This window comes from Mirounga leonina, unplaced genomic scaffold, assembly GCF_011800145.1.
Source record: "Mirounga leonina isolate KUSES-001 unplaced genomic scaffold, KU_Mleo_1.0 Mir_95, whole genome shotgun sequence".
Taxonomy (NCBI): domain Eukaryota; kingdom Metazoa; phylum Chordata; class Mammalia; order Carnivora; family Phocidae; genus Mirounga; species Mirounga leonina.
Window position 1 is genome coordinate 15,113,472 of NW_023270865.1, and position 14,012 is coordinate 15,127,483.

The 14,012-nt window shown below is 35.0% G+C and overlaps 1 protein-coding gene across 5 annotated transcripts in view; it reads right to left on the minus strand.

Moving 5' to 3' along the window:
• The window catches only part of CDH18 (cadherin 18), a 318,946-nt gene that overhangs the window by 67,757 nt on the left and 237,177 nt on the right, over window positions 1-14,012 (minus strand). For all 5 annotated transcript variants that reach the window (XM_034998813.1, XM_034998812.1, XM_034998817.1 and 2 more), the window contains exon 6: window positions 6,584-6,837. In XM_034998813.1, the coding sequence (XP_034854704.1) occupies window positions 6,584-6,837 (254 nt within the window). The remainder of the gene's footprint in view (window positions 1-6,583; window positions 6,838-14,012) is intronic.

The following is a 14,012-nucleotide window of genomic DNA, read 5'->3' on the forward strand; positions in this document are numbered from 1 at the left end:
TTTACTCCATAATCCATGTATCCAGAAAATAATCTTTCTGGAAAAAAACAAACAAACAAACAAACAAACAGAAAAACACAAGGACCATTTACCACCTGATAGTGTGTATTGTACTTAATAAAACAGGCAGCACATATAGGACGCAGATATTTTAGAAGCTTTTTAACTTCCTGAACCAAGACCCTGATCCAAGGAAACAAAAAATATCTAAAGAAGAAAAAAATCTCTGCCCAAAAATTGTTTCCTCAGTTATTCATGCCTGTAAGTAACTAAGATATCAGAAATTCTAATACTCCTGAGTTCTAGAATGCTATGGAACCATGTTTAGCAATTACCATTTATTTGAAAAAATTACATGCAAGCTATTTGGGTGTTTAGTCTCCGGTCAGTAGACTAGCAAAGCATCACTAAGCCAGGGTTTATGTATTCATTCCAAGGCTCAATGAGTTATGCTTGCCACCCAGAAAATAAGTTCTTCTTCTGGGGTCCGGACTGCAATTTGGGGTGGGTACCACCATATGCTAGACTGTCAGATAAATTTGAACCCCCAAATGGAAAAAAAATCTGCAGGAGTTTTTGTGTCTTTATTGAAGCCTGGTAAAAATGATCACATTCTTATCCAGTCTCTATGATTAGTTAGCTGTGTGAGTCACTCAGCCTTCTTGGTCGAAGATATCTGTATCTTTATAAGAACAGGGCTATCTCGGGGGCACCTGGGTGGCTCAGTGGGTAAAGTGTCTGCCTTTGGCTCAGGTCATGATCCCAGGGTCCTGGAATCAAGTCCCACGTCAGGCTCCCTGATGAGCCTTCTCCCTCTGCCCCTCCCCCCTGCTCATGCTCTCACTGTCTGGTGCTCTCTCTCTCTCTCAAATGAATAAATTAAAAATCTTAAAAAAAAAAAAAGAACAGGGTTATTTCCATCATCTTTAAGTCCCTTTACATTCTCAAATGTCATATTCACATGACATTTTGTAGTCAAGTTATTAGTCAATGTAAATGTGCTAACCATATATAATATGATACAAAATACAAGCCAGAGACAAAGATTTCTGGCTTTAAATGGGAGCCTCCTTTCTCTATCTCTGCCCCATTTGCATTAAATGTCTCTAATGAGTTCTCATTTTTTTTTCTTTTAAAGATTTTATTTATTTGTCAGAGAGAGAGAGAGGGCATAAGCAGTGGGAGTATCAGGCAGAGGGAGAATCAGGCTCCCTGCCAAGCAAGGAGCCCAATGCGGGACTTCATCCCAGGACCCTGGGATTGTGACCTGAGCCAAAGGCAGATGCTTAACCACTGAGCCACCTGGGAGTCCCAAGTTGTCCCCTTTGTATCAGAAGACCATGATAGTTTTGATGAGGGTAGATTAAGTCTTCCTATTATGGAACGAATTAAGGTATTCGTGACTTAAATGAACTAAACTTTTACAAATAAATTTTGTCTATAGAATAAAAGCTCATTTTGTATCAGATGATCTTTTACATGAATATATTTTGATAATTTTCATCTTCTTTTCAAGAGTATGAATCCTGCATGCAAACCTTCTTAAATATTTGTTTTTACTCTACTTTTCAATTTTGCAACATGACCTTGTCATTATTTTGAAATATTTCTCATTTTTTGCTGTTATGGCATTCAAAATTAATGCAATGTTCTAACTCCCATCTCATCATGAACTATGTGAAAATTCAGAAATGCATAGGAAAACAAATATAACAATAAGTATGTGGTGAATATACTGTAAGCGTTTGTTCACTGAAAGTACAGCTAAACTCAAAACAGATTGAACAAACACTTCTAATTCTCTGCAACTAGTCTTTTTTTTTAAGATATTTTAGAAAGATTTTTTTTATTTTGGCAAATATTTCTAAATCTGATCACAATTTTCTTTTTTTTTAAAGATTTTATTTATTTATTTGAGAGAGAGAATGAGAGAGAGAGAGCATGAGAGGGAGGAGGGTCAGAGGGAGAAGCAGACCCCCTGCCGAGCAGGGAGCCCGATGCGGGACTCGATCCCGGGACTCCAGGATCATGACCTGAGCTGAAGGCAGTCGCTTAACCAACTGAGCCACCCAGGCGCCCACAATTTTATTTCTTATGTTAGCATGTAAATAGGCTATTGTCCCTAAATAGTGTCATGATGAGCATTTGACATGATTATGCAAAATATTTAATATTTCCTCTGACTGCTTTAAGGTTATCATACAAAGAAAAAAATAAAAATCTTAACAATGAGTAAATGTACAGATAAAATCAGATTATGAACCAGAGTGGAAAAGAGGTAAAGATGTGAGGGAAATACTTAGTCATATAAATTTAGAGTAAAGCTTTTCATCATATGAGAAATATTGAGGACTTCAATAATTTTCTTTTTTGTTGAACTAAATCAAGTCTAATGTCTTAGACTTTATAATATGAAGAAACTCTAAAATTAAGAACAGTTTTGCTCTTGAGATGCTAGAGGTAAAATAAGACTTGACTGTCTTCAGATCCCTTTTCCCATGTGTGAAACACATCTACGTGAATACGAGATCCCATGTACTGGCATTTAATTAATGGCTTTCTAAACATGCAAAATATTCATCTGCTTCCTACTTTATGATATGTGACTTCTGTAAGTGCAGTTTTTATTGTTTTTGTTAGTTGAGATATATAAGATGTAGCAGAATATTGCTAAAAACAGGGTTTGGGGGGAAAAGTAAAACCGGATCCAAATTCCTAGCCTGCCACTTTATCACTATGGAAAATGGGTCCAATTACTTAACTTTCTGAGCCCTCAATTCTTCATCTGTAGAATGGGATGAATAATACAGACACTTTAGGGTTCTTACAGGGGTTTTTGGCATGCTATATAAAGCCCCTGGCCCACAGATAGCAAGCAATGAACAATCACTATTTTTAACAGTCACTTTCTAGAAAGCTCTCTAGCTTCTCATGTCCAGTATAGAATTGCTCATCTCTCAGTAGCTACACAGGAAATTCCTGAATTCCATTTGTAATATACCAGCAAGTGAGTACAGTCTGTTTAAATCAAGGGTTTCTTCACTGCTAGTAAAAAGCCTGATTCTGATTTCATTTTCAAAATACAAGGTGATGATTAGATTGCTGCAAATTGCACAGTCTTGTTTTAAGAGAGACAAAAGCTAGACCTGGTATGCTCTTAGAAATCTGAAGAATCTTACTAATAGTTTAGAAAATTGGAACACAAAGACTGAAGTCAGGAAGTTTGCACAAATGCCTATAAGACTCAAACTCCCTTTCATTATCAATTTTGCAAACTTGGAGTTAATTGCATTTCAGGGCACATTGCAAGGTACATCTTTTCAAAGTACGTTTCCTTAATTAGTACAAACATTTGGTCCCTGAGAGAGGTGGAAGTATAGCTTGCTTTTCTGTTTGTTAATGTTTTCTGTTTTTTATTCACTGTTTACACCTAGAGGCCTGTGTGAATGACACATTTTTATTAAAATCAAGAATAAATATTATGTTAATTATGCCCCCAAACAGCAGCTATAGAGTCTAGTTATTTTAAGGCAGCATTGGAAGGATTCATTTTAGTTTTCTAACCAAAACAAAATAAAAAGGATAATGCGTATTCTAATGGATTAGTATGTCTCAATATTAGTGTTTAGAGACAATATACCAATCGTCTTTGTATCCCAGAAACTGGGAGAACATATGTAACATAGCAGGTGTTCAATTAAAAGCTTTTAATAATATGGAGCCATTACTGAGGTAATCAATAATATCATGGGACAATTAATTACATATAAATAACATTTTATTAAATGAACTGTAGATGTTGAAACATCCACATGGCTATGCATGTATGTGAAATATACATACTGGTATGTAATCCTCAAAAATGTATTTTCAGGGGCGCCTGGGTGGCTCAGTCAGTTAAGCATCTGCCTTTGGCTCAGGTCATGATCCCGGAGTCTTGGGATCGAGCCCCGCATCAGGCTCCCTGCTCACTGGGGAGTCTGCTTCTCCCTCTACCCCACACCCCACTCGTGCTCTCTCTCTCACTTGCTTTCTCTCTCTCAAATAAATAAAATCTTTAAAAAAAAAAGTATTTTCAGAATTTCTTTCCATGAGAATAATTACTCCTTCCGTTTTACCAAGGGACAGCCCAGTTTGGTTTGCTCTATGTCAGGGTTTCACATTTTCAGCATTATCGATATTTTGGACCAGCTACTTCTCTGTTGTGGGGACTCTTTTGTGAATTGTAGGATGTTCTAGCACCATCCCTGGCCTCTACCCACAGATGATAGTATTCCTCCCTCAGTTGTGACAGCCAAACATGTCTTAAGATATTGCCAAATATCCTCTGGTGTGTGTGTGGTATTGTCCTTGGGTAAGAACTATTATTCTTTGTGGAATGAGTGTTTTTTGTGTATGTTGGGATATATAGACCAACACTGAAAGAAGTTTGTGTCTGACCTCAATTTTTCCTCCCTTTGGCCTACCATTTTGGAAAATATATTCTACCCCTCATAGCGTTTTTAAAATTTGTTATGTTGTAAAAATGTATTACAGAATACATCATTAATATCAAACTTGAGTTTTCAAAAGAAACTCTTACCATTATTTATCAAATCTTTTCACATCAAACTAAGAGCATGAAATATTTTTCTCAAAGTGTATTGTCTTCTTTTGATAAAGGATGGACACATTTATAAGTATCTTTTAGAATGCTCTAGTTTTTAATGTTGTTAGAAGAATTTTTACTTATTATTATGTGACAAAAATATTGTTGAAATATGGCATTCCATGGAATAATGAAGCATAGTGGGCTTCTCCCTCATTTGACAACTAAACACATTGACTTAAATATCCATCCCTTTGATCAGAGATCAATTTCTAAAATTGGGTTTATGCATATTATTTTGTATAGTTTGCCTATCCTGAAACTTCAAACAATGCTTAACTCTTGCTGTAACTGTGACAGAGGGGTTATCAATTGACAAGGTGTTGTTTTTGTACTCACAGATGGAATAGGATTGTTGAATATATACATTAGTGCACAGAAAATTGTTTCTGTCCATGCATGAGTGCTGCCGGCATTTCTTTTTTAACTGAAATAATAATGCTTATATAAAAGAAAATTGAAACCCTTTATAAACATAACATAGACATCAAGGAGAATATTTACCATAATAGCTTTTGTTAAAAAAGGATAATAAATGAAGAATCTGAGAATAAGGACTTGATAGGATCAAGCCGACAAATTTGTTAAAGATTTCAAACTTTCTAGGGCCTTAGGATTATCCAAGGTATAAATACAAGGTAACTAAAAAGCCTTGTACCAGTATGCAACCCTTTGATTTTTATCATAATTGAGACCAAAAAAAAAAAAAGAAAAAGAAAGAGGAAACACCTTTCTGATCATGCAAGAAAAGTTTCATTATCCCTACTGCATGACATACCACAATAAAAAAAATATTATTTAGTGATAACTTACTGATTGTGCTTGGTATTTTATATCAATTTAACTTAATTCTATCACATATTTATACAACATCGTTATTCCTTGCTCATATATTTGAGATTCAGCAAGGTTGATTGACTAGAAGATGATATAGCTAGTAAGTCAGACACCAGAATTCCCACCCTGGTCTTTCCATCTTCAGGAAGTAAGTACTTCTCTAAATAGCACTCTCTGCTGCCTTAAAATTTAGAAGTTAGAAGTTATAGAGTGACTACTAGATGCAAGCAACTCTGTTTAGCATTTCATGCACATTGCTTCATGCATTCTCACAATAACTCTGAGAGACAGATGTTAATTTTCTCTTTTTACAGATAAGAGTAGATGATTTCCTAAATGCACACAACTACTGTGACAGAACCAGGAGGCAGAGATGAGTATAATTCCCAAATCCTTAATTTGTACTATAGCTACACTTCCTATCACTAAGAACTCAAAATTCTCTAGTTAAATATTTCTACATAACTTTTCCATTCAATTACGCTCACATCTATTAAGTCAAATGAAAAAATATAATCTATGTGGTCAACAATATACAATTGATCCTTGAAAAACACAGGATTTAGAAGTGTTGATCTCCTTCACCCACACACCGTAGAAAACACGTATAACTTTTGACCCCCCAAAAACTTAAATACTAAGCCTACTGTTGACTGGAAGCCTTACCAATAATGTAAATAGTCGATTAACCCATATTTCATATGTTACATGTATTAGATATTATATTCTTACAATAAAGTATGCTAGGGAAAAAAAATCATTATTAAGAAAGTCATAAGGAAGAGAAAATACATTTGCAGAACTATTATAAAAAAAGCCATGTACTATAAGCAAAAATCCATGTATTATAAGCAGACCTGTGCAGTCCAAGGCCATGCTATTGACAGTCAACTGCATTCAAGGAGATAGTTACATGTATTCTAAATTTGACAGAAACCCATCGCTACATTACTCAGTCAAGGAATCAATTTTCTAATTTAATTACCTTAATAGAAAATAACTTGGAAATAAAATATTTCACATTTTATTATTCATTTTAAATTATTGTGAGAGGCAATAAAAATTTTTAAATGTCTACAAAATTAAGGCATACCGTACCTTACTAAGCTATTAGCACTGTCAGGATCTTGTGCCAAAACTGTGCCAACAACAGTCCCGATTTTGGCATTTTCATAGACTTCCATGACATAGGAAGGCATGGAAAAGAGTGGTGGTTCATCCACATCTCCAACAATGATCTTCAGCATGGTAGCATCTTTAAAAGGACCCAAGTGAGAGAAGCGGAAATCAAGATGTGTATTTGCTCCTTCTATGGTGAGAGTATATGACTTCTTTTTCTCATAGTTCAGTGGCTGTTGGGAAAAAATACATAAGATTTCCAATATTATAACTATCATTGCATTTCAAACAAACATTTTTTTCGCATTTTTGAAAACAAACAGATGTGGATAGATTTAATTCAATCTATTTTCATTTATCAACAGACTATGAAGTTTGTCTTCATAATAACATCTAAAGCAAAAATCATGAAAACTCAAGTCTGAATCAACTGTAATTTTTCAAGCTATAAATATGATGATAACTAGGAACAAAAAAAATATTTCCTACAGACAAACAAATACTGTCTTTTGGAGATTCTCATTCTTAGTTTCTAGTAACTTCTATCTTCTCTTCAGTTTGCATTAGCACTCTTAAAAATATTTGCTACTGGGGTGCCCGGGAGGCTTAATAAACGTCTGTCTTCAGCCCGGGTCATGATCCCAGGGTCCGGGGATCAAGCCCTGCATCGGGCTCCCTGTTCTGTGGGAAGCCTGTTTCTCCCTCTCCCACTCCCCCTACCTGTGTTCCTTCTCTCATTGTGTCTCCCTCTGTCGAATAAATAAATAAAATCTTTAAAAAATATATTTGCTACTAATTTTTTAACTTTAAAAAATAGATTTTTGTTTTGCATTTAAACAATTTATGTTCTATCATTGATTTTTTTTTTTTTTTAATCTATCCTCATCTTACTTTCACCTTGCTGGTTTTAAACTTGGTATTTTATTCTACAATCTGATAAACTTTTAAGTTTTCAATTCAACAACATTTCCTTAGAATCTTAGTAAACTATGCAGACTTTTGAATCTTATGTTTATTGTTTTAATTATATTTATTTTGTTTTGCTGGTAATACCATTTCATGTTTTTTTTTTAAAGATTTTATTTGTTACATGTTTTGTTTCCATATTCTTTAATATAAAGTTTTGATCTATTTTATTTTTTAAATTATAATCTTTTTTTTTGTTTATACCATTTGTTTTTTAGCTTTGAGTCCATATCAATAGTTTCTCATAAGCCTTTTAGTTTTTTGTCTTAATTTTTAAAATCATCGAGCCAATATATATATTTTTCCTATTAATAATATAGGTCAGCAGTCATGGATTTGACTTACAATAATGAATAAAGTCATCCAAGTGTTTTGCTCCAAGGAACATATGGTCTAATATAGGATATAAAATAGTAAATGGACATTTATATCACTGTACTTAATGCCATAAGACATACTAGATATTATGAAAATAATAAGTATACAAAATCAGAAATAGGAGTACCTGTAAGCAGGTAGGTATTGTTTCTAAGAAAAAGTACTTTTTCATATAACTGAATGTAATGTGTTAGACATGATGCATATAATAGATTCTATGACCTAAAATGAGCTCAGATTTTGGATTAACAATGTCAAAAGTTTTCATAGTGATATTAGTGCAAAGGATCCAGACATCAGCCTTTTCAGAGCCAGGTGAAGTATCCATTGATGCTGGTCTTCCTAATCAATATCTATGAGAAGAAACAGAATATTTTTTCATCCCTATATCTGCCACTAATTTTAGTGCTAGCATGGTGCACTAAATCTAACTAGCATGCTCCAGTCTTGCAGCTTTCTTTCTTGAAAGATCAGAGAATGATTATTTCCTATGGAGGAACTCAGATAGTTTCCTTTACCCTAACAGCAAAGGAGAAACTGATTAGAAAGAGTGTCCTTAAAGGGATTTTATAAACAGAACATCAAGCCTACTGATGATTATTTCCCTTATCTCTTCTGAATTGCCTTGGAAAACTGGCCTTCTTGGAGACTGAAGATAGCATAGAAGGTAAAACAATTTAATTTCCAAATGAGATATTAAGAACCTAGAACCTATCATACGTCTCAGGGACATGGATGAGAGTGGGCCATTGAAATATTTTACAAGTTTTTATGAGACAAAGTAAAAATGTAAAAACATTTAAGGACTCAAATTCTTAAAAGTAGACCACAGATATCATATATAAATATATATATGCATATATACATATATATTTATATATGATAAAATACTATATATTTTAGGTTTATATATTTTAAAGAAGGGTTAATTGGTTCTGAAGTTTATGACTCCATCAATTGGGAATCATTTCCTTCTGAGGGAATTTAAAATAGAAATCAATAGTCCTTTTCCTTCCTTGACTTCTCTCCTAAACATTAGTAAATGAGAATCTGTCTTTGACTAATTCAGCAAATCTCATCCAAATTTAAATAGCCTGATCTAGAAACAGTACCCACTTGCTGCCTATCAGGCATTGGGTAGCTGGATATGATACTTGTTAGGGGCAGAGGAGTGTGGGATGCCAGAATCCAGGTAGTTTGTTCATGGAAAGCAACACCCTTGGCAGGTTTACCATATGTTTAGATCAACGTAATTTCTTAAAGTCAACCTGCTGCATCTGGTAAACTTTATAATGATTAAGGTTCTTCTCTTTGAACTTACGTGTTTGAGACTTAAAAACAAAAAACTACCCAAAAAACAAAATAGGATTTGTTTACTAAGTAATGCTTAACATCTCTTTTTCATTATAACACAGGATTTCAAAAGTCATCTCCATTTATTCATTGTCGTAGGCTTTTACATCTTTGTGACTCTCAAGGAAGTTTGTAGAGGCAATTTTGGCCACCTCTACACCATCGGATATTATTATCGAGCTGTGCGTTCAATATGACGGCCGTCTCTTGGTTTATTCAGGTCCTTTGGCAACTTAGATGTCATTTATCTTAACACTAGCCTACCTACTGCTAAGGTACAGGCTGTTTATATAGACACATGGTTTCATGCTTATGATTATCTAATATATATTTAACTACCCCAAGGCGGGGATAATCACTTTGTAAGACTTGTTTACCATAAGATGGATGGCAGATAGATGGATAGGAATCCAGCTAGAGCCACTAAGGAATGAGAGGGTTATTTAAGATGGAGACAGGGATTTAGAAGAAAATGAATTAATGGAAATGGAAATATTTTTACAACTTCATTTATGTAGAAAATCTGGCGCTGCTAAATTGCAAGTACAGAAAAACTGAGAAGAAATTCCGCCATTTATTCTTGGACTGTAGGATTATGTATAGCATATAAAGTATGGTAACTTTTTGTTTTGCATTAAAACTACAATAGTATATAGATACTGGATTAGGATTAGGATTATTATTTTTGCTACTTTTTTTTTAAAGATTTTATTTATTTATTTGACAGAGAGAGAGAGATAGCGAGAGCAGGAACACAAGCAGGGGGAGTGGGAGAGGGAGAAGCAGGCTTCCCGCCGAGCAGGGAGCCCGATGTGGGGCTCGATCCCAGGACCCTGGGATCATGACCTGAGCCGAAGGCAGACGCTTAACGACTGAGCCACCCAGGCGCCCCTATTTTTGCTACTTCTATAATTTTGGCAAAGCTGTCCGAATACTCATCATCCACACATTTTAAATAGATCTTCCAGTAATTTCCTATTAATCATATAGTCCTAGGAAATTATTTAGAACTCTGGGTTATACTTTCCATAGTTACCAGATTTTTATTTTAACCTAAAAATGGTATATTAAAAACAGTGTACCAGGAATGGTGAAATCTATTCATCTAAAGCCTGGTTCTGATAAGAAGATAGTGGAAGGAAATGATTAAAAGAAAAAAAGAAAAATGAGGGACACCTGGGTGGTTCAGTCAGTTAAGCATCTGCCTTCGGCTCAGGTCATGATCTCTGGGTCCTGGGATCCTGTGGTGGGCTCTCTGCTCTGGCAGGCTCCCTGCTTGGTGGGGAGTCTGCTTCTCTCTCTCTCTCTGCCCCTCCCCCTATTCATGCTCTCTCTCTCTCTCTCTCTCTCTCTCTCACACACACACACACACACACACACACTCTGTCTCTCTCTCAAATAAATACATAAAATCTTAAAGAAAATTCACCCAGGCTATTGAGTTACCACAGAAAGCAAAAACATAAAATGTCTGGTTGATGTTTTTTTAAGATTTTACTTATTTATATGAGAGAGAGACTGTGTATGTGTGTGTGTGAGAGAGAGAGAGAGAGAGAGAGAGAGAGAGAGAGACAAAGAGAGAGAGAGAGAGAGCACAAATGGGGGGAGGGGCAGAGGAAGAGGGAGAAGCAGGCTGCCCTGGAGCCTGAGGCAGGGCTCCATCCCAGGACCCCGGGATCATGACCTGAGCCTAAGGCAGATGCTCAACTGACTGAGCCACCCAGGCACCCCTGGTTGAGAGTTTTTAAAACACAAAACATATGTTTTTCCTATCTTAAAACAAAACAAAAACAGATAGAGAATAGCTCCATAAACATGAGGCATTATTTATGAACTTCATAAGGGGGATTGTACAGCCAGAGATTGTTCATGAGATCAAGAAAAAATTTTTTTCCAGTTCTATATTAAAATGTCAACTGTTCATGCTTTTAGGTCTTTCTGTCTATACGCTGACAACATTCGGACTGAAGTGATGAAAACACTCAAGCTAAAGAAAAAACTGAGGGAAGAGTTTTTCCTTTTAGAGCTATCTGAAGACTCTTTGAAAGAGATGTCTTTGAGAATTTGCTCACCCATTATCTACTCCATAAATTCTGCCTCACCAAGATATTTGGTGTGGGGGATAGAGCTTTATAATTTAAATATAGTTTATTTCATTTAACAAAACTGCAGACTATTTCAACTTTCTGTTTTTGGAAAACTGTATGTCTGGATTATCAGTTTAGTGTTTAATAGGTAAGAATAAGACAAAGATATTCTACCAGAGATTACTAACATAATACTAATGTTTAGGAAGAAATATTCCAGGAATACCATCAAATTCTTTTTTCATTTTTTATAGAATTTGCCTTGGGTTCAATTCTCTGGACAAGTTCAGTTGTAGCTTAAGATCTGAGAGTTACAAACACAGACTACCACATCAGCGCATCCTTAACAAATGCTATGCTTAGTGTTGCCAAATTTAGTAAATTAAAATTGTTTTTTGAGAGAGTATGTGTCAATTATCACATGGGACATACTTAGTTAAGAAATTATAATTTATCTGGAATTAGAACTTAACTAGGTGTCCTGTGTTTTATCTAACAATGTTAACTATGATACAATCATGGCAATCATAATTAATAACTAAATATGCCAGAAAAATAGTTACTGCAAATACAACATGGATATGTATTAACAACTCTCAACTATAAAAAAATGAGCATTAACCATATGAAATTGCTGATATTAACAATGTATGACATACACAAAAGATGATTTTATACGATTCAGTGTAAGATATTTGTTTTTCTAACATTAAACCATCCAAACATTCCTGGGATAATTGCACCTGCGATATGCTCTCTTTTACTGGAATGGTGCTTAGAATGATTTCCTAGGTACATAGAAATGAGGTTGCTTAATATTTCTATTGGTCTGTTAGGTTTTTGTCTTAATGCATTAGTTTCTGAGGACTGCCACAACAAATTGCCACAAAGTAGACGGCTTGATTCAACATAAATTTATTCTCTCACAATTCTGGGGACAGAGTCTGAAATTTGGCTGACCTGACCTTTCTCTGGGCTTTAGAGAATATAACCCGTTCCTCACCTGTTCCAATTTCTGTGGCTGCCCTGGCTTTCCTGAGGAAGAAGACATTTACAGCATTGTTGGGAATTCAATTTACATTCTAATTTAACCACTTGTAGGATGAGACCCCAGGTTTGGTGTTCAGAAATTTCCACTCTGCTGCTATGGGCCATAAAGATTTCTTCAGGAAAGACATAGATTTCAGGTCCCTCGTGCCACAACTATACTGGTTAGATGATGTATCCCCCAATATAATATTTCCTCATTTTTAATGTTCAAAATTGTTTGCCTGTGACCTCCACACTTAAGGGACAATGCAGTTAAATATAAAGCCCTTGACTCACATTTATTTTACTTAGTATCTGCTACATATTACCCATGCATGCCTAAATGTAATTTCCCGTGCAAAGTTTTTCCTCACCCTTCTTTATCTTTGAAAAGTTGGCCCTCTTACCTGTGAGCTCGTAATAATGTAAGTAAACCTGTATCGTTAGCATTTGACATCTGGTATTATAATAATGTTTCACATCTACTCCGTTTTCTCTAAGAGAAAGAGTATTATCTAATTCATCTTCATATTTCAGGTATCTGGCATAATTCCTAGTGCATGGTGGGTGATTAATAGCTCTTCCTCCCTCTCAAACATAGCTGTATTTAGAGTACAGAAAAGTACTACTACATGATTTATATTTGAAGGATGAAAAATTCTGTATTATTCCTAAAATATGCATAGCTGACACCTATGTGTGACCTAAACGATTAACATATACTAACTCATTTAATCATCACAATGCTTCCATGACTTATAATTGCTTCCCATTTACAAAGGAGAAAATCGAGGCACAGAACAACTAAACTTCCCCAGGAGCAGCAACCAGTAAGTGCTATACATGGGATCTGACTTCAGGCCGTGGGACTCTACAGGCTTTCCCCCTAAGCACTACGCCATATAGACTGCCTGAAATCTTTAGCACTTAAACAGTGTAGTATAACATTCCAATTTGGTGACTGAAGATGAACAGATTTTTAGTGGAATATAGTGTCCTCACCATTAAAAGACACATTTACACATCTTTTCAAGTCTTTGCTACAACACTGAAAATGAATTGATAACTTCATTAATTATAATTTTATTAATTCTGGCTACCAGAACTCTGAGTGCCTTTATAATTTCCTTAATTCATAGACTCAGAGAGCTAAGAAACTTAAATGCTTTTCGCACAAATTCTTCTCTCTCTTCTTTCCCTGCTAGAAGGGCTTATTCTGGTATAATATTAACTTCTCCAGCCACTGGGGCTTCTCTTACTTTTCCTTAATTACTGCTCAATATCCTAATGCAGTTCACTGTCAATGAGTTGGCTCCAATTTTCATTTTAAATTTTGGTTTCTTAATTTCATCCTATTACTCCTCGTAATTACTTTTACATATCATTGCTCTCTCTTATAAAATAATACTTTTCCCTCTAATATTAACACATTTCACATTACTGTAGATAGTTATCGTTCTCATCAATCATTTTTCAGCCAGCTTTACATATATGGGACTTAACTGTTTCTCATTAATCACTTCTAGTATTCATTAAATCACACTGGTATATTCTTCCTCTGGACTTATATAACCAACATAAGTAGAAAGATGCTG